This window comes from Hylobates moloch, unplaced genomic scaffold, assembly GCF_009828535.3.
Source record: "Hylobates moloch isolate HMO894 unplaced genomic scaffold, HMol_V3 SCAFFOLD_10, whole genome shotgun sequence".
Lineage (NCBI taxonomy): Eukaryota > Metazoa > Chordata > Mammalia > Primates > Hylobatidae > Hylobates > Hylobates moloch.
This window is the reverse complement of record NW_026652285.1, coordinates 44,138,771-44,160,200: the sequence shown is the minus strand read 5'-3', so window position 1 is coordinate 44,160,200 and position 21,430 is coordinate 44,138,771. Positions and strand designations below refer to the sequence as shown.

General features: G+C 38.0%; 1 protein-coding gene across 9 annotated transcripts in view; it reads left to right on the top strand.

Annotated features, from left to right (window-relative positions):
* Positions 1–11,517: 11,517 nt before the first annotated feature.
* The window catches only part of TRPM3 (transient receptor potential cation channel subfamily M member 3), a 563,637-nt gene continuing 553,724 nt past the window's right edge, over positions 11,518–21,430 (top strand). For all 9 annotated transcript variants that reach the window (XM_032164279.2, XM_032164271.2, XM_032164269.2 and 6 more), the window contains exon 1: positions 11,518–12,147. In XM_032164279.2, the coding sequence (XP_032020170.1) occupies positions 11,971–12,147 (177 nt within the window). In that variant the 5' untranslated portion in view covers positions 11,518–11,970. The remainder of the gene's footprint in view (positions 12,148–21,430) is intronic.

Below are 21,430 nucleotides of genomic sequence, written 5' to 3'. Positions count from 1 at the left end.
GCAGTTTGCTAGAAAAATTACAAATGGCCACAGGAAAAATTGAGCTTTATAAGTTACCAGATAAATGTATAACACATTTCTTTTTCTGTGATCATCTTGGCCAAAAATTAATTTAAATTAATGATATGCCCAGTTTTGTCAATGATTCACTAATAAGGACGTTCTTATACTTTGCTGAGGGGCATGTAAAATGGTTCAACACTGCTGGATAGCAATTTGGAAATAACTATCAAGAGCCTGAAAATATATTCATGATTTATGAACTAATCATCCTTCATCCTAAATTGTATCTTAAGGAAATAATCAGAGATGTGCACAAAAATATATGATTGAGTACTGTATTGTATATCCATATCGCATTATTTATAACATTAAAATTGCAAGTGAGCTGATTATCTTCCATTGACTAACATAATAAAATCCTATATAACCATTAAGTATTGTATTTTCTAAGAATATTTGATAATATGGACATCAATTCATGTATAAGTATATTAAACTGTATATGAAATATGATTTTTAAAATACTTGGTAATATTTCTAAAAATTACATCAACAGTTATTGATGCATAATGAAAGAATAGATACATTTTAATTCTTTATATTTTTATGAATTTTAAAATTTTTTGACATAAAAAATTGTTCTTTTATTGTCAAGGAAGACAATACATACATTTTCCTAATGTACAAAACAATCATGAATTTTGAGTTTATAGTTTGGTGAATTCCAGCAATTCTATACAGTTGCGTAACTGCCACTTTATTCAAGACATAGAGCATTTTTATCACCCTGAAAATGTTCCTCATGTCCCTTTGTAGTTGATTTCATCTCCCGAATGATCCCTGGCAACCATTGCTCTGCTTTCTGTCACTTTTGTCTTTTCTAAAATTTCATATGTAATTTTGAGATTCATTCACGTTGCTGTGTCAATATTTTCTTCTAAAAATATATATTTTGAAAGAATGCTCAGTATGTGGTTCCCAGCAAGAATTAACTGTTAGAGGGAAGAGGCCATGGAGCATAAGGCAAAGAACAAGAGATCGAGACTCAGATCTTGGGGAAGTCACCTATATTCTCAGATTCTCAGTTTGTTCAGATGTAAAATTAGGATGATAATATCTTTCTTACCCTTATCTCAGCATCATTATGGGTAATGGATCAGAATATGTTTGTTGAACCACTTTGTGAGGCATCAACACCGGTTTCTATTTTTATTATTATTGTGAACCTGATTAAAATGGCTGATACGTAATTCAGTGTTCTTGTCTCCTTCAAAATGGGATTTGCCTTTACATAAAATAGAGAGTTGCCTTCATAAAGGTATATTATGACATCAAGTTAAGCCTTTGATGAATTGCCATCATGGGAAATATTTATGAATTGTCCAGAGTTTTAATGAGTGGCAATTGAATTCTCTAGCTTGAGTTATCTTCAGATTGAATTTTTGATATCTTTACTTACTCCTTTTCCTCTTTTGCTTTTCTTTTCCAAAACCAATTCCTCTGTGTTTAGATGTTGGTCTCTACTTGCAGTTTAGAGTCTGAGAATTTTCCCTTTTGTTAATTTTTTGAGAGTTGAATAAACAATTCCTAGACTTTTTAAGGCTCTGGAGTTGAGATTTGGGGAAGCAAAAGGGCACTGTAGAGTCAGTATGTGTTCAAATCAGTTTATAGACAAGCAATAGTCACCATAAGGAACGCTAAATGACTTGCAAGAAATGATTATAACAAACGTGCCTAGTTCACTCATTCTTCATTTGTTCATTCTATAGTCAATAGATTTTGATTGAGTTTCCATTATGTTCCAGATAATCTGCAAGGATCTAGGATACTGTCGACAGTTGCCCTATAGAAATTACATTCCATTCGTAGATTAAGGCCAAAAGTAAATAAACCAATCAGTTAAATAGCTACCAATTCTGAAAAGTACAGGAAGAATTCAAACAAACAGCTGCAATGAATGTTGAAGAAGGGCTCGAGAGATCAAGGAAGGACTCTCTAGGGAGATCACATAGAACCTGAGTTTCACAGCATGAGAAGGAGCTAATCTTATGAAGAGCTGGAGGAGAAAGCTTTAGAAGAGGGGACAGCATATGTAAATGTCCTGTGACAGGAAACAAAACTAGAAGAAATAAAAGTGGTTAGGCATGATGAATTGGAAACGTCAAGAGTTGAGGTTGGAGAGATAGGCAGTATCAAATTTGTCACATCATCAGAAATGAGGAGTTCGGAGTTTTTCTTAACTCCATGTAGAGAACTAGATGATTTTAGTCATAGGAGTGGCTTGATCTATTTTAATCGTGGTGTTTTCATAAAAGTAAATACATCATGCTCTCATCTGATCTGAAGCCAACAGGTTTACTTGCAAAGAATTTAATTAAAGTACAAAGAAAAACATACCCATTAAAGCTATATCTACCTATTCTTTACTAAAACAATTATGAATTTTCCCTTAGGATAGTATCAGGCACTACAGAACATTATAATTCTTTCTCTATTATCATCTCTCTCCTTCCTTATTGAGGAAGTCTTCCCAGAGACAGCTGGGTGTCCCATGCAGTCAACCAGATACCCTTTGCCGACGCATGAACCATTTAGGCACCTGCGGATGGCTTTGGCTGGATGCTGAATAAAAGCAGTCAGAATGTGATTTATTAACCAATTTAGAAGCTGCTATAAATCAAATTCATCTTTGGTACCTTCATTTTCTAACTTAATAGCTTCAAGTTAGTAGTAGAGTCTTGAAAATATTGTTTTATTTTCTCCCCAAATACTCTGAACATTTTATATGAAGTCCAAGTAAATGTGAATAATCCCTGTAACCATATAATTTTACTTATATTGTTACAGAGATACGTTTGGTTTGTACTTATTATAACAGGCATAAAGTTTCTGGCCATGTGCATCTTTTGTGTCATTGCAACAAACATCTTGTTGTCATAAGTTTCTAGAATATTATCTTTCACTCATGAATAATGATAGATCATGGTTTATTTTGAGATACCCAACTTGAGTATCTGAAACTTAATCAGTTACCTTAAAAACACATTTTACTTTTTATGTATACATTTTTGAACCTTATATAATATATCAAGAGTTTATCTTTGAATTCAAAACCTACCTCTGAAACTTACAGTATAAACTTGGGTGAGTATTTAATCTTGCTGTGCTTTAGTTTCCTCAACTAGAAAATGCAGGTAGGAATAAAAGTTGGATAATACTGATAATTACGTGAGTTTGTATATGTTTAAAAACTTACCCAATATTTGCAAAAAATCATATAAGTTATTTAGAAACATCCCTTTTTCCATTTAATAAATACTGTGTTTCAGGTATTGTGTTAAATATTGAGCATACCAAATGAGTACAATCTTTATCTCAACAGAGAGGCCAGCCAGATGTAACTAGAAGGTAGGGAAAGGGGATATGGAAGTCAGCCGTGCAAATAAAACAAACCCAGAGCTACTGGAAGAACCACTGCTTCTTCTGTGCTTTGCAGGATTCTGGTGTTAGGTTAGATAAGTTAGGGTCATTGGGTTGTTTTTCCTTTTTTCAGATTTGTCAGAGCAAATACTAGCTTCTTTTTGGGAAGCCACAGGAACCCTGTATAAATATTTTTATTTAATTGGCAGCAGCATATTGTAATGGGTAAAAGCATGGGTTATAGAATAAGATAGACCTGAATTCAAGGCCAATTACCAGCCATGTGACCTTCTGCAGGTTTCTTAACCTCTCTGGGTCTTAACCTCTCTGGGTCTTAACCTCTCTGAGGCTATTTCCTCATCTGTAATACTGGGATAATGATACTGTTGACTTTACAGGTCTGTTATGATAACTAAATGAGCTATGTGCTTAACACTGTTTAACACATAGTAAGTGCTTGAAAAAAGTTATTAATCATCATTTTAATATTATCACATAGCCGCTATCTATTTTAAAAATAAGGACTCATAAAAGTTACATGAATAGCCCGGTGACTTAATGTGGATTCAAATCTGTTTCTCCCTGATTTCAAAATCCGTGTAATTTGCATTTATTTTATGCCTCATCAGGAGAAAAAACAAAAATTGGACAGTTGTCTCTCATAAAATCATTTAATCCCTCCCATTACCATTAATATTAATAAAAATAAAATGAAAGGCTCCTGGTTGTCAAAAATATACCAGAATAAATATCAACAATGTTGCATTTTTTGGAAGGCTGACAAAAATAGATAGCAAGTACAGTTTTCATTAGCTTTCTTTATTAAAATTCTCTACCAAGCAGAGTTACTGCTTTGAGGATCTTCCAGATCACAGTATGTCTCTGTTTCCCAGGTGAGCGGACCTTATGGTCCAACCCAAGGCTGGCCATTAGTGTGAGAAGCCCAGATGCACAAGGCAAGGTGTGTGGCTGGGGCAGACCCTCAGCTTTCATTGGTGCAAGTCAGAGGTGTTTGAGAAGTTATATGTGAGGTGTGAGCTTGAACTTGTGTTTGATTTGGGTATCCATTGGCCAAGAAATCTGACTTAAGCTGCACTGTTAATAATGAATGCTGAGCTTCCCTCCAATTCATGCAAGTTATTCTAGTAGTAATTGGAGATTCACTGCTTAAATTTCTCCTCCTAAAAGATATTAATTCGTAAGTTATTTATCAAGTTGGTCAGATTTATGGCTTTCATAATGAAAATGTATCTAAAATACCTACATTCTATGTGTGGGTGTGTGTTTGTGCTTACATGTGTGTATGTGTTGCAGATATTTAAACTTAGAACATTTACAGTAATGAATAGCTTTGCAAATATTAGAAGAGTGAATATTAAGTGATCAGAAATGCACATCTCAAATTCTTTTATTTTTAACAAGCCTGCGGGAACTCATTAGAATTTTTGAATTATACTAAAACCCCATCCCCTTTGTGAATGGAAATTTTAGGGTTTCAAGGCTGAATAAGGTTGTATTTTAGCTCTAGGCCTTTGAATATCTGTTATACATTTTTTGGTAGGTGTATATATAGGATTTCTATTTTGGGCAAGATGGAAGCTGCTTATATACCTTTGTGTTTTCCAGAGTGAGACATTTTATGTATTAAAGTTTTACACCCCATTATTGGAATATATGATTCCCTGTCATATCCACTGTCTATTTTAAAAGTAAGGATTCATGGGACTGCAGAGGAAAGCAGTAAGGAGAGTCAGAGGTGGCTCTCTTCTCATGTGTTCTCTGCATCTTCTTCTCTTACTGGAAGAAACAAAGGAGGAGATGAAGGTGTTTTGTTTTGCTTTGCTTTTCCTAGATCACTAGCTGTGGGAAGGATGGCACATATGACTCCAATATTGGTAATAATAAGTTGCTAATATTTTTCTAGCTCTTACCATGTGTGGGAACTTCTAAGGTTTCTTCCCATATTGGCTTATTAATTTCACATTATCCCTTTGACAAAGGTAATTTTATTATCCGCAGTTTGCAGATGAAGGAACTAAAGCATGATGAGATTAAATAACTTCCCCAAAGTGACATGTAAATGGTAAAGCTTGGGTTTACCTTCAGGCCATTCGGTCTATGGCCTGTGCGCTTATGGACTATGCTACATACACTGCCAGTGGTATCCATAAACAAGATAACAATACTATTATTAACAACAACGTAAGTAATTGAATTTAAATATTTTTCTCTATGTTAGCACTGTGCTAATTGCTTTAACCTTCACAAAAACCTGGAGGTGGAAACTGTTGTAGACCCCATTCTTACAGTGTGGAAACTAAGCCTCTGAGAAGTTGTGTAACTGCCCCCAGGCCACATAGTGGGTAAGAGGAGGCATTTAGGTTTGATCGAGTCTGTCTGACTTCCAAAGTTACAGATAAAGATAGGGAGGATGAAACACAGACAGTCCAGTCCCTCCTCATTTCTTGAAACAAGCATGAGCTTTCCATTAGCCCATCACTACCCGCCACTACCTCTGTTACAAGTCGGGGTCAAAAAGAGTAAATTACTCACATCAGTTCAGGGGTGTGTGTGTGTGTGTGTGTGTGTGTGTGTGTGTGTGTGTGTTTTGGTCAGCTATTACTTAAAATCTATGTTAGGTATTCGAATTAGTTCAGGAAACAATGTTTAAAAAGAAGCTAAATTATTAGTGAGTTTCCCCTCAAAGCTTCCTAAAGGACCTTCATGAGAAGTAATTCAAGAGATTCCAGAGGATTAAGAGACTACTATATTTAAAGTACCCCTATAACATAATATTGAATATAACCCTGAAGAGAGGTTTTTTTTTTTTTTTCCTAAAAACTCTATACCGTCACATGAAGAAAGATTAATGGCCCAAGATGCCCAGTTTAAAGAAGAGGAAGTGTGAGTGGAGCTTGTTAAGTATCCTTATACATTTGGAAAACTATGCTCTGAGAGAAAAACTTGACTTGGAAGTTAGAGGTAAGGACATTTCACCTCAGTCTTAGGTAGAATTTTCTGTCAACCAGAACTGTACAATCATGGAATGGGCTGTCTCAAAAACTCACCCACTCTCTGTCACCATAGGCATTTGTGCAGACGGTGGACAGCAGTCAGAGATGCCAGGGAGAGAACCCAATAACGGAGGGAAAATGAATAGATAACAATTGCAGTTATGAGATATTTTTATTTTACATGGAATAAATGCTGCCTAACCAACTTAACAAAGTGAGCCATGTATTTTAATAAATTTTAGTGTATTTTAGAATCTATTATCTACAAAAGACGGCAAAAGGGGAAATATACCTTAAGAAAGGAAAAAAGTTAATCTGTTTGATAAACATATATTTGGAAATACATTAAGGATTGTTCTGTAGGTAAATGGAATCTATAAAGAGATCTAATATTTTGGAAAATACTGTAGAAGCATCAAAAAATGCCTAAAAATGTTATAGCTCTATTTGAGTGAAGTTAAAAGGAAGAAACAGGAAAAGTATGTTTTTTGACAGAAATGATAAATTGCCATAAAGTTCATGAGACAAATGATTTTTTGAAAAAAATAATGGTTCTAGGTCTTTGAGGAATCACCACACTGTCTTCCACAGTGACTGAACTAATTTACATTCCCACCAACAGTGTAAAAGCATTCCTGTTTCTCCACGGCCTCGCCAGCATCTGTTGTTTCTTGACTTTTTAATAATTGTCATTCTGAATGTTGTGAGGTGGTAGCTCACTGTGGTTTAGATTTGCATCTTTCTATTCATCAGTGATGTTGAGCTTTCTTCCATGTTTGTTGGCTGCATAAATGTCTTCTTTGGAGAAGTGTCTGTGCATGTCCTTTGCCCTCTTTTTAATGGGGTGGTTTGCTTTTTTCTTATAAATTTGCTTAAGTTCCTTGTAGATTCTGGATCTTAGACCTTTGTCAGATGGATTGCAAAAATTTTTTCCCATTCCGTAGGTTGTCTGTTCACTCTGATGATAGTTTCTTTTGCTGTGCAGAAGCTCTTTAGTTTAATTAGATCCCATTTGTCAATTTTTGCTTTTGTTGCAATTGCTTTTGACATGTTCGTCATGAAATCTTAGCCTGTGCCTATGTCCTAAATGGTATTGCCTAGATTATCTTCTAGGGTTTTTATAGTTTGGGGTTGTACATTTAAGTATTTAATCTACCACAATCCCATTACTGGTATGTATCCCCCAAAATATAAATCATTCTATTTTAAAGATAATATACGCATATGTTCATTGCAGCACTACTCACAATAGCAAAGACATGGAAGCAACCAAAATGCACATCAATGATGGACTAGATAAAATGTGGTACATATACACCATGGAATACTATGCAGCAATAAAAAGGAATGAGATCATGTCCTTTGCAGTGACATGGATGGAGGTCGAAACCATTATCCTCAGCAAACTGACACAGGAACAGAAAACCAAACACCGTTATGTTCTCATTCATAAGTGGGAGCTAAACAATGAGAACACATGGACACAGGGAGGGGAACAACACATACGAGGGGGCCTGTTGCAGGAGGAGAGCATTAGGATAAATAGCTAATGCATGTGGAGCTTAATACCTAGTTGATGGGTGACAGTGCAGAAAACCCCCATGGCACACATTTACCTGTGTAACAAACCTGCACATCCTGCATATGTATACTGGAACTTAAAGTAAAATAAAATGTTTAACAAAGAAAATTCAAAGCACAACCAAATTAATAAAAGAGGCCAATCATTAAGCAAGCAAGACGTTGGTATTAAGGCTGCAAAACACTGAAGCAAATGAAGGTGTCTACAAAGGCTCACCACCGGGCTTGTTCCTGGTTTTTCCCCTGGATGCTTAAATATCATCCTTCTGCACTAGGTGCACTACATCCGTATATTAGAGCCTGAAAATATATGTACAATTGATGTCCAGATACCTATGAATTTTAATGTTGTAATAATAAACTCTGAAAAATTACATTGCAGCGCTGTTTTTTTAGTGTCATTTGCAGAAAACACATTTCAGAGGGAGGCTTTTGAGTTCTCTGTACTACCTGGTCACTGTGTCATTTCCTTTCTGTTTTCTTAGGTTTTCATGGGTCAGCTCCTTTTATATCCAAAAGATATAAAGAAGACAGGGTGCAAAGTGGTACAATACTATATTGAGGGTGCTATGACTTTTTTGAAGAGAAGGAACGTGGTCTTCAAAAGAAAGAATTCAGAAGGTCTATACAATGGCCCCCTTGTCAGTATTGAGAATGAGCTCAAATTTCATCATGATTCTTTGGTTTAGTATCATTTACACAGAAAATAAAAAGGGAAGATAATCAGTGGGAAGTGGGCTTTTCTGTAGCACAGGAGAGAATTAGAGTTGGTTGAAAGGCAGGCTTTGGAATACAGAAATCTGATATGCCCTGCTTGCTATTTTTTAGGATACTGAAAGCTAGTATGATTATTTCAGAGCTTTAAGCCTGCTAGAATTTGTTCTGCAGGTATGTAGACATCTACATTCATAAGATTTATAAGTAAGCACTTTGAATTTGTGAGATGCTAATATCTGGGGCTGGGCTTGCTCCTCTCTGCTTTTTTTTTCTCATTAGACTTCTCTAAAACTGGGGAAGGCATCTTCTATGTGAAAATATAATTTCTTGAAAGTAGAGAGGAGGGTCTTGAAAATCCTTCTTTAGATGTTTTGATAGCAAACAATTCTGGCATAAAGCGTCCCCAGTGATGGAAGAAAAACTGCCTCTCATGCACTGTCATCCTTCTTTGATCTTTACCTCTTTTGCAGTGTAATCTCCAAATCAATTCCCTGAAGATTTTGTGCTTTTCTCCTCTAATTGCCATTAGAGAGGGCTGTGAATCCTCCGACTTCCTCATTCTGCATAGTTTCTAACAGTTCTCTTTGACCAAAGTTATTCAGTAAAATTAAAGGGGATAGGAGGATCAAAGGCCATGTGTTTTCAGAACGATGCGGTCATTTTTGTGGGGTCCTTACCATTTTGAAATAGTGCAGGGCAGGGGGTAGGCAATTGCAGTTTTTCAGCATTTTCGTGGAGCAGAGATCTCACCGCCTCAACAGAACCACTTAAGGGCATTCATTTAAAAGCTTAGAAAGGCTGGAGCCTTCCCCACTAAAGGCAGCATCTCACAACCTGATGAATACCACACTGCATGAGGAAACCCACGCTGCCCTTGCAGTCTCCCACCTTCCTCTTTACCCCATTTATTAAACTCATGGTTAACTCACAAGATGCATTCAGTTTTAATTTGTCTTGCTTGACTTCATTACCTACTGCCATATGTATGCATGCTTAATGAAAATTGTCAGTGGGTTTCCAGCTCAGAATCAGCACATGCTACCCAGAAGATGGACCATGGTACAGGTATTTAGTATATGCCAGGCACTATTCTAAGTGCTTTGCCGATATTAGCTCAGTTAGTCCTCACAACAACCGTAGGCATGTGGGTTTATTTTAATCTCCATTGTACGGATAAGGACTACAAGACACAAAGAAGGTAGGTAAATCTCCCTAGACTAGCTTCAAAATTGGAATTTGAACCATGCAGCTTGATTCCAGAATTCATGCTGTTAGCTAATACATCAACATCAGACCAAAGTAATAATCTGAAAGAAATGCTGAGCGTTTCTTCTTTAAAGTCTTTAACTCTTATGTAAGATTAAATTACCAAAAAACAGACGCAGTGGTTTTATTCCTAGAGCCCCTTTTGAAAGAAATAGGAGACAAGAGAAAGCTTGTCTTTACAGCCTAGTAGACTGGTTTCAATCCAGACTCCAGTTACACTAGTATGTAAGACTTGTTAATAATTTCTGTGGACCTCACTTGCTTAATCTGTGAGATAAGGATATGACCATAACACCTACTCCATAAGGTTGCCATGGGCATAAACCTCTGCAATGCATTGTGCTAGGTGATACATGTGAGCCGTTATTATTTTAATATTGCCTTCAATCCTTTGTGGAAACAGAATAGTAACAGAAAATGAATCAACTGTGTATGAGATCTATTAAAGTGATATTGTTTGATAGAAGATAATTAGAGACATAAATTTTACTATACAAGGTAGGTCAATGGTCTGTCTTCCACTGGTGGACTAGTTTTCTGCAATATCTTTCTTAAATTTTTGACACAAGACCATTGTGAGTGAAATGGTGTTGTAGCGCAGTGTGTCAGGTATTGATTTCGTGCTGGAGTGGGCCTGTGTTGTCCCAGTTCTGAATCACAACAGTGTATCACCTCTGCTTGCACCGCTCCCAGTTCAGCTTCTGACTGTGTAATAGTCATGGAGCCGGGATTTACCAATCTCTTCAAGTTAATTAGAAATGGAAAATGAGCATAGTCACAGAGGAAAAAATAAATAAGATGGCGATGCTCCAAGGATGTGAGAATTCTCCCCAATAGGAGTTGTCAGGTCAACTGCTCCTACTGAGGCCGGATGCCAGGGGGAACGTGGGAGCTGAAGGGGGGTTGTGTCAGGAACTCCTTTCTCCTCTCACCCTCCCAACTTACCTTCTCTATGTGAAATTATCCAATTTCTACCTTCAAATTGAAAAGCTGTCCTTTAATTCTCTCTCTCACCACAGGAGTCCTAAAGACTATACATTCCAACTCAGCAACTATTTCATAAAGCCTCCTTAGAAAATGATGGGGGTGGACACCCCACTTGAGGAAAGTCCATTCTTTGTAGACAGCATCCCACGTGGCACTTTATGGGTTAAACTTGTGTTGCAGAGAAAGGGTATCAAGTGGCTTTCCAGGAGATAACCCCCATTTAAAAACTGCCTTCTCTAAATGGTGAGCCAAATGCCCATTAGTTTACACTGCTTTCTATGAAAGGAACAACCCAGTGTGTTTGAGTTTGCTTCTGTCTCAGTGTCTATCATCTATACAACGGATTATCAGGATGAAGACTGTCAATCACGGATAATAAAAACCTCAGAACACGACAAAGATCTCTTTTACTACAGATGTATTTGATGATAGCCTCACTTTATTATGTCACATAAATCAAAAGGGAAGCATTTATCTCATCATTCGGAGGCACCCCTTCTCTCCCTGTGTCCTTGCCCCTCCCCCCGTACCAGTTCCCAGTCCCTCAAAGATGCTTTGTGCAAGAAAGTGCAAGTTTCCCGTTCTGGCTTCATTTTTGTTCCCTTTTGCGATCCTCCTGGCTCCCCCCCAAACCAAGCTAGCAAAGCAATGGCCCCGGTTCCCCCCCAACGCCTGACCTGCGTTTACTGGGAGGAGAGCGGGAGAGGGAGCGCGCATTCCGGAGCAGGCTGCTTTGACTCCGACCACAGGCTGTTTTGTGCAGGCTGTCCCTCTCCTTCAAAACCGTGCATCCCCTCCCCGAAGCAGCAGGCAGTGTGCCTCCATTCAGCCACATTTGGTATGCATGAGCACGGCTGCATAGAGAGAGGAGGTGGCTTTCTTAAGAAGGTTCAGGGGCTCAGGCAAGGCTACTTGACTCGTCTTCCAAGTTCCAGGAAGCCTCTGCCCTAATGGAATTTGCAGGTGTGAAGATGACCATGGGATGCCAGAGCCGTGGGGGACCGTTTATTTTCTAGGCATTGCTCAGGTTTTCAGTTTCTTGTTTTCCCGGTGGAATTTGGAAGGGGTCATGAATCAGGCTGATGCTCCTCGACCCCTAAACTGGACCATCCGGAAGCTGTGCCACGCAGCCTTTCTTCCATCTGTCAGACTTCTGAAGGTACTGTAACTTGCAGCTTTGAATGGCGCTAATTGTGCTTTTCAGGTTTAAATACCCAACTTGGGGACTTGGGCTGGGACGCACCTTTAGGGGAGCCTAAATGCATGCAGTACTGGCTCTGTGGTCTGTGGCTGGAGAGAGGTTCTCAGTACTCTTGCCCTCCCCCCACGCCCCCCACCCACACCCCGTGGTGTCAGAGACAAGAGGCTGCTGCGAACCACACTTGAGAAGGAGATTTTGGTCTCAGAGAATGGGCTACCTGGTGCTCCCCCACCCCTTTTAACCATTCCTAAAACAGAATTAATTAACTTCTTTGGGAGGGTGGGAATAGTAGTGGGAGTGAAATCTCTTACTCCGTTGTGTTTGGCTCCTGGCTTTTCTTTCTCTCTCCCTGGGGAAGCCCTTCGACCCACTTTCCCTTTAAATGGAACCTGAGAGAACAAAGGATTCTCCTCATTAGTTTAAAAGCTTTGTGTAGTTAGGTGGCCAGTCAGGTGAAGACGAACAAAGAATGAGCCTCCTCAGACAGTGACTTTTTTGGTGCCCTTGTTTTTAGAAAAGGCATAAAAATGTGAGTCTCCTGAGTGGAATCAGTAGTAGAAAAGTATTGTTAAACACATATTGAATGTCAGCTCTCTCTCTAGCTGTGAGTCACACAAAAGAATGGCACTACACCTGAGCAGGAATTGCCACCGTGTGTCTGCAGCGCTTCTCTTTCCAGAAGCAAATGCATTAAAGATACTGAAAAAGTCCATACAACTCTGTACTAATCCACCTTCATGATCTTTCTTGTAGGGGGGAAAACACAAATTAGATTTAAAGTGCGGGAAACAAGCATTTTTGCCCAGCCAACAGAAGGTGGTAATACTTAATAGGGAAAAATAAATATCTCTGATGTTCTATATCCATTTGAAGTTACAAAAGGCAAAGTTCTTAATTCTCTTTTCCTGAGTATATATGCTCTTTTGATTTAGTGACCACTGAGCATTGAGTCCAGTGGCTACAATGGAGAATTAATGAATTAGCCCTGAATACATTACACTTGGAGAATTTTGTTCTGAGGGTGTGTTCTGGTTAGGTAAGGTTTGATGTGGACAGTTAGTTCCACACGGCTAAGTGGTGCCTCACAACAGAGTATTACCCCTTGCCTGAGTTTTCCTTTTCTTGCTAAACACCAACTGGTATTAACTTTCAACAAAGGCTGCCCCAAGTGCTGTTCAAACTCCCATCATGTGGTTGTCATGGCGATGGCTTGCTTCCCTAGGGACCATTTAGGAGGAAAGGCAGGTTTGGGTATGCGTAGTAGAAGAGACTCTTCCTTGGATATGTGTGTTTTTGCTGTGTTGGAACAACATGTGTGGTAGGGCAAGAAAAAGAATGAGGCCAGAGAATTAACAAATCGGTGTACATTTTCTCCAGAATCACTAGTGAATCAAGAGTCGGGGCAAAGAAAGGGCATATCTAAGTCTCACTGAAAGAATTCAACTCCAGTAATTCAGTGTGCAATGAGAAATATTTTTTCAATTAAAGTCATGTATCAGCTTTAAACCAAGATAATGCTTTTTAACTCTTCTTGACAGGTACGTGACTATCACTCTCCATATATTATTAATTAGTAGGCTAGTTTTTTAAGATGGAGAATGTTATTCATTTACTAGTCAAAAAGCCAGCAGAGAAGTACCTACCTGAGGTACTTCTTTTAGAAGAAGCTCTGTCTTTTTAGGCGAGTGAGCTTTGTCATCTTTTGTAACTGAAAGTACTGTCCATACTTTCAGGAGACATTGTTAATGCTATAGCAATACTTTCATTGGCATACAGCTCAATCTTACCATCCTTTATTAAAGTGATGCTTTGTAATAATTTATTGAATAAAGTGCATTACTGTGTGTCCTTCCCATTTTTTCAATATCTGAAAGACAGGATGGAACCTTACTGGAGGACTTTTTTCCCAAATGACATCTGTAATTTTGAAAGATCATAGCTATCCTCTGAGACTTCAGATATTGAGCACATTTCAAACTCTTAAATAAAGTCATACCAAGTTCTTTCAGCAATACTTAGAAAGAAATAAAAGCTGCTTTGGTATATGAGCAATTGTATTGTCCACTCTCTGGCTGTGAATGCTATGTATTTTTTTCCTATGGATTGTGTTTCTCCTGTGTTTGCTTTGCTAGTTCCTATGTATTCTTGCCATTTTATCTCTTGAGTAAAATGTAAGTTCATGAATAATAATTTGCATGTTTTGGTAAATGCTCTTCCTGGCTTAATCTAGAAATGAAATATTTCATAACAGTATTTCTTATGTCCCTTTCTTTCTCCTCCCTCTCTTCCTCCCCCTTCTCTCTCTTGTTCCACCTCCCTCCATACCACCACCACTATGTTAATTTGATGAATGGATTCTCTGGGAATCCAGTAGATTATTGAAACTTAAGGTAACAAAGCCAATTCTCCTATTCAACAGGTAATTTTTATTCATCTTCCAAGCATTATTCTGATATGACCTGCCCTCTTTCAGTGCCCCTACCTGTCAGTAAATGCAGTGTAGGTCCTGATGGCTTGATTGGATTTAGCTAAACTCTGATCAGTCACCATTTCTGACAGACTGGACTCAAGCCAATTTCCCTTTCTATCCTTTTCCTTGAAAATGTGTGTATCTTTGCTAACTTCCTTTGGTATCATGTTAATATTTAGAAATGGCTTCATAATCCTATTTCCTTATTTTCCATTTCCTAATAGAAACAGGATACTAAAGAATTAGAAGGGGAAGGCTGGTATCTGAAGTATGAATTCAACCCAATGAGCATTGGAAAATACTTATTATTCCTCCTGAAAGCATCTCATTTGTTGTTTTGTCCATCTCAGAGCAAATTTTGAACATGCCAACAAACTCACATTTTGAATTTGGGGTTGCATTTGGAAATAAAACTTGGAAATGAATTTCTGGACAGGCACACAATGATGATAGCCAAAAGACAGAGCCTGTTTTCAAACGGGAAAATTTCAAATGGGACCCTTTCCAAATCATTTCTCTTCTGTTGTCATTTGCTTTATTCTTATGTGTTTCAAGATTGCATCTTACTATTAATCACAAAAAAAGTCAAGTTTATTTCAGTGACAGAATGTTCTTAGCATATTTCATATTCATTATCAGGTCTATCTTTGCCATTGTTTTATTTGGAAGATTTTATTTTGGTAACATGTTGAATTTGAAGATTATTTTTAGGGCAGAGAGCTTTCTGTGTATTGAAGTCTTGGCGAACTTACTGAAGGGAAGGCTTCTGAAAAATGGGTTGCATTGGGAGAAAGGGAACACTGTATTTGTGACAGATTTTGGAAAGACATTTAAGTCAGTGTGTTAATGAAGACCAAATGATTAGTATCATTTTTAAGACTTTCTAATTTTTATATTGAGAAATCATATGACTTTGCTCACTTTAAGCAATGTCAGAAATAGAATAAAGAACTTATATTCTGGAAAAGTCAGCCTAGACACTGGGTCCTAATTCCACTATGTTCCTAACCAGCTGTGTGACCTTGGGCAAATTACTCAATCTTTCTGTAACTTGATGTCTTCTTTAAAATGAAGGGTTTGGGTCTTGACTGGATTTAGATCCAATGTCCGAAGCCTGCTATGCTTCTTGGGCATTGAAGAACGTTGTCTATTTGGACTGAAAGAATTGAATATTAAAATGGAAGAAGGAAACAGGTAAACAACAGTGTTTAAATCATATTAGGTTGGTGCAAAAAGTTTTTAATGGCAAAAACCACGATTACATTTTCACCCACCTAATAGAATGCCTTGTCTGCTAAGCTACAGCATTTGACCATTGTCTTGAAACTAGGCGGAAGGGGGAGGCAATTTAAAATAATTTTTGCAGCGAGGTGATCACCAGATTTAGGTATAATATAGTTGCTCTGGCTGTAATGTCTAAAATGGGTGAGATGATGCAACTGGAAGCTGAAAGATTAGATTAGAGGCCTGGGGAATTGATGAGACCTGGCTAAGGCAAAAGTAATGAAGGTAATATAAACCGGGCCTTGCTAAATGGACTAGTTGTGGTGGAGAAAGGAATCTAGGATAACTTCTGAGTTTCTATCTTTGCTGTAGGGTTGGCTGGTGATCCCAGCATCTGAGAATTAAGATCCTGAGAAGGAAGTATGGCGACTCTCACTTTACAGTTCCTCTTTCCCGGGCTAGAAAGGGTATTTCAGTTATTGACTCTAGTAGGACTGACAAAAGTAAAGAATATTATTCCTTATCTCACTCATCTCATTAATGAGGATGAGCCTCATGGAGTGTCTGATAGCAGAATTCTTTGATGCAAATACTATTCAAACAGTAATGTCACTGTATTTTTGTTATATACCGTGCCTTCTGATAAAACTATGCAGAGTTTTACATAGTACATTCCCTTTTTAATTATTTTGGAATCTAGTAAAAAGCCCAAACTCTTATTTTTTATCCTTTCTCTTTTTGATGCAGAAGTATTACTTCAAGTAGGTAACACAAAGGAATTAATTGAAGGAGCAACGATCAGGTTAGGTTATCAGATCAGCACAAATTCTGCCCAAGTGCTAATGTTTTACACTTCTATAATTCCATATAATGGTAACCAATGTTCAGTCTATTGTCTCTGAAGCAAAGTAAGATCCAAATAACCAAATGTATTTGGTCTGTCTTCTGTAGTTGATTTCAGGCATTCCAGGAACTGACTTCCCTCTGGTGTTCTCAAACTCTTCAAGGAACGATTACGTTGAAATTTGTTTCCATTGTGTTTTAAATTTATGACCTTCAAGTTGCCCCATTCACATCTAAAATTCTGAATCTTTACAAAGGAGGTAGAATAATGTCAGTAAACTAGAAACTTTGTTTAGCCTAGACAGGGTACTCAGCCACATGCTAGGGACCAACAGTTACATTTCCACCACGAGAGAGGAAATACACACCCATTATGTCTAGGTGAATATATCGGCGAATCCTGGCAAGCAAGGCCAGGATATTTGTGATGGACTAATTCCATGAAGTGCCTTGAAGATGGGAAACTTGAAGAATAAACTGCTTTTAGGAAAACATGATGTATTGTTAGGCAGAATTTTAATGGCTACAAATAAAAGAAACTTCCATCTCAGCCTGCCAGCCTCAGATTCCCTTAAGAAAAAAAGTGAGAAAAGAATAAAAGAAAATGGGACCAAACTAAAACCCAGGAGAGAGGGAAAATGGTCTGGTGTGTATCAAATGGTGGCTTTGACTCAGGCTGCTGAACAGTGAACCATGTGACTTGCCTTTTTGTGAAATGTTCTTCAGGCAGCCTAAGGAAAATTCCTGAGGCAACAAGAAACCCTCCTGTCTCTCTGGAGAGTTCTGTCTCCTGATGACCTTTTTTGTGGAGGCAAGAATGAAAATGTGTGGTCACTGGGGAGTGAGGAGGAAATGGCTGGGACATCCAAGTCCAGGGGCCACTGCACTCTGGGATGCTTGGAGGCACAGTAACGCCCCTGGCAAGGTCTGTCTCAAGGGAAAGGGCCCTGCCGTCCTGGCAGATGACTTCCTGCAGGGAGCCAGGACTCTGCCTACCCACTAGTGGTTCCACACCCTCCCCTCTGCTCTTCTGTTGGTGTAACCTCAACTGGCTCCAAGTTAATTTTCAGATCATATTTTTTCTCCCTTTCCATTATCTAGCATGAAAAAGAGTTTTACAGGCTGTGACCAACAAAATGTATTCAACAAATGTTTGATGAATGAACAAACACATGAAAGATATATGAAATCCCAAGAATGCTTAGAACCACTTGGGGAGCTTGTGAGAAAAGCAAATAGCCAGGGCCCACTCTCGGAGGTGTTGACTGAGTAGGTAGGTGGTGGGTTCAGGAATTTGCATTTTCACTGTTGTGCCAGTGATTCTGAAGTCCAGAGCTCTTGGAAGGACCCCACACTGAAAAAAGCTGCCATAGATTCAGCTAAGCTGGATGGAAACTTAATTCAGCGGCCCTTCTGATGCTGGTATCTGGGAAGAACAGATTTTGTGTTAGTCGACAGTGGGAGCAAAAGGTTTTAAGTAAACAGTTGTCAGGTTTTCAAAATGTAATCATGAAAGATCACTGACAGAAAGAGAAGTAAATTGAGTTCAGCTGCCCTGCTCTGAGTTCTAGATGATATATATAATCTGAAGAAGTGTTTTTCCCTATTTCTTTTTATTTTCTGTTTGTTTATATGATCATTTCTCTGCATTTTTTTCATGAAAATTTTTAGTCACATGATGTGAAATTTCAGAATTTTCTATGCTATTGAACTTAGACGGAGATATGGTTGTGAACGAGAGCTCCTAAAAATAGTCTTTCATGGTCAAGATTCTGGAAAATCCTACATATGCCCCCTTTCTTTATTCTGCTATAATGAATGGCCCTTAGGCTTGCAGTGGTCACTCAAGGGCATGTCCCTCAGATTCCAAGGTATGTGATAGGACCAAGTGAGTAGCGGCCAGTTCACTTTGGGGCAAAGTCTGAAGTAGCCATAACTGATGCCCATAATTCTAGATTCCCCAACCCAACCACCTCTACCCCACAACCTTCAAAAACTAACCAATGATTCTGGACAGAAAGGAGGAGGAAGAGAACATTTAGGGCTTTCATTTGGAAAAGGATAATTATATTTACAATTAATTTTATACTTGGAAAATTTTTTAAATGCTGCTTAATATTAAATATTTAATATGAAAAAATAGAGTGAACACAATTTTCTTGGTTCTTGAGCATGTGGCAAAGATACAGTGCTGTGACTGCTGGGATGGGGTGGTTCAGGTATAACAAAATCTCTAGGAAGGGCACACTTAATTTTTATGTTTGTCACACAGAAGATTTGTGTTTAACAGCCTTTGGGAATTCTGATCTAACCATTGGTTCTTCTGTACTTCATTTTCAGAGGGACATGCATAGGAGTTGTAATTTAGGGGTAGCATTGATTAGTTTTATTTCTTTTCTCCCAAATAAGTAAAGATTCTTCAAGGTTTAATGCATTGGTAGGTAGGTAGGTAGGTAGGTAGGTAGGTAGATAGATGATAGATAGATAGATAGATAGATAGATAGATAGATAGATAGATAGATAGATAGATGATAGATAGATAGATAAAATAGATAACTGATAAGGAAGGTAGGAAGAATTCCTACATTTTACATACTGAATTGTCTTACATGAAGAAAGTTTTATCCAACACAATGAGTACTTGAAGCAGTGTTTCTCAAAGTGTGATCCAAGACTGTCTATGATGGAATCAGATGACAATGACTTCACATAGACCTACTAAGTTAAACCCCTGGGTGGACCTTGCAAACTTTCATTTCACAAACAACCTAGATGAATGTTATGCACTTAACATTTGAGAATCTGTGCTTCTAAAGTGTAGTGCTTTAGTGAAGAGATGTTGGCTCATTAAAATTAGGCTCTGGCGTGACCAGGCCTCAGTATCTCATTTTTATTGTTAAAAATTGAGCACTCAGTATCTCTCTATACATTTATATAGACTCACAATGTATCCACATCTTTAAAGTTCTCATGCTCACAGAGCATTGAATGACTTTTATAATTATTTTTAAGGGATCATGCAGGAAACCTAATTTAGATACCAAAAATGTGTAGTCGATAGGTAGTATTCCAGATTCAAAGAAAATATGGCATGTCGGACTCATTCTTTGTTTACTTTAGGAGACTGTACACTTTCATGATTAGAGGCAGAAAACTTTGCAGCAGAGAAAGCACATTAAGTCTAACTGCTGCCCTAAACAAGTGGCCATTGCTGAATCAAACAAGCTCCCTCTCATCTGCTCCTTTTCCTCTACTATCTCCCAACTGCTAGGATCACCCATTCACCACATTGCCCAAACTGGAAAACCTCGGTTTGTGCCTTTTGCCTTGTTTTCTCCCATCCTTATGTAATTAGCCAATCAGTTCTGCCAGATTTCCTCATAAATATATCTCTGTTCCACCCCCTTCTGTCTATTCCTAGTTCCCAAAATCAGTCTCTCTTTTTCTTGGGCCCAAAATACTACAGCTGCCTCCAGTGTTGTCTACTTCAAATCCATCCTTCCCACAGCCACCAGAATGGTCCATTTAAAATGCAAGTAAGACCAGGGTGCTGCTGTGTTTGACATTCTTCAGTGATTCCTCATCTCTTGCAGAATAAAACCTAAGCTCTTTGGCATGGAATACAAGACCCAAGATGATCTGGCCTCTGTCTACTTTGCTGCCTCCTTACCTTGTTTTTCCCCTCCTCAAATCATGGAATTCCGTATAGCTGGGGTTTTTGCACGACTTATTTCTACTGCCTGGAAAACCTGCACCAGACCTTCTCCTAGCTAACTCCTGCCCATATTTTAATGCTCAACACAGGTAAGTAGGATGAGTTCAGAAAAATTTCCCTGAATCCTCTAAGCTAGATAAAGCTCTCCTCTCCTGCATGTCCATAAACATCAGTGGGTATTTCTAGCTTTACTTTTAGCATGTTGTGGTATTATTAGCTCTTCCAACTCATTATGAAAATCTTCTTGAAGTTGAGAATCATATCTTGTTCAATTTGGTGTGTGTAGCATTTAGCAGAGAGCCTAGGATATCTTGGGTGCTAGATGAATTAAATTTGAATAGGTAAATATTGGAGAAAATGAGTAACTGTGCTTTTGATTAGTGTTCTGAAGTTGCTACTTAGAGGAACCAAATGGTATTATAGGGTCTTGGTAATTTTTTTGTGATTAAAGAATACCTTGAGCTTGAGATGATTTAGTTCATAGATTCCCCAAGTTGGAAGATTAGTTAGGGAGTTGAACCAATACTTCGTGCTCAGTGAAAGCGACCCAGAATAAAATATGTACTCGAGGAAGAATCTATGTAGGTAGCACCAGCTATCTGCTTTGATAATATACACTGAAAGAGAAAGTGAGAGATAAAAATTATCTCGTCTATTGATCGTGTTGGAGAAAAGGCATTTCTTAATTTGGTGATCTAACATATGTTAATATATTTCCTTTAATATTATTGACTGGGTTACATTGTAAAATAGATAAAATACTATTAGAAGAAAAACTGTACTGTTAAACTTGCTGGGGCCACCCTTGCTTTATCCTCTAAATATGCCTTTGGAAAATGTCTAGAGATAACTGTGTAGGCTCTACCCAACTGAAATATTTTGGTGTTTCCGTTTGAAGGTAAATGTGACTTAGGATTTATTTTTCTGTTAGTCATAGATTATTTTACTATATCATGTGTCATGGATCAAGGTCAAATAGAAATCTTAGC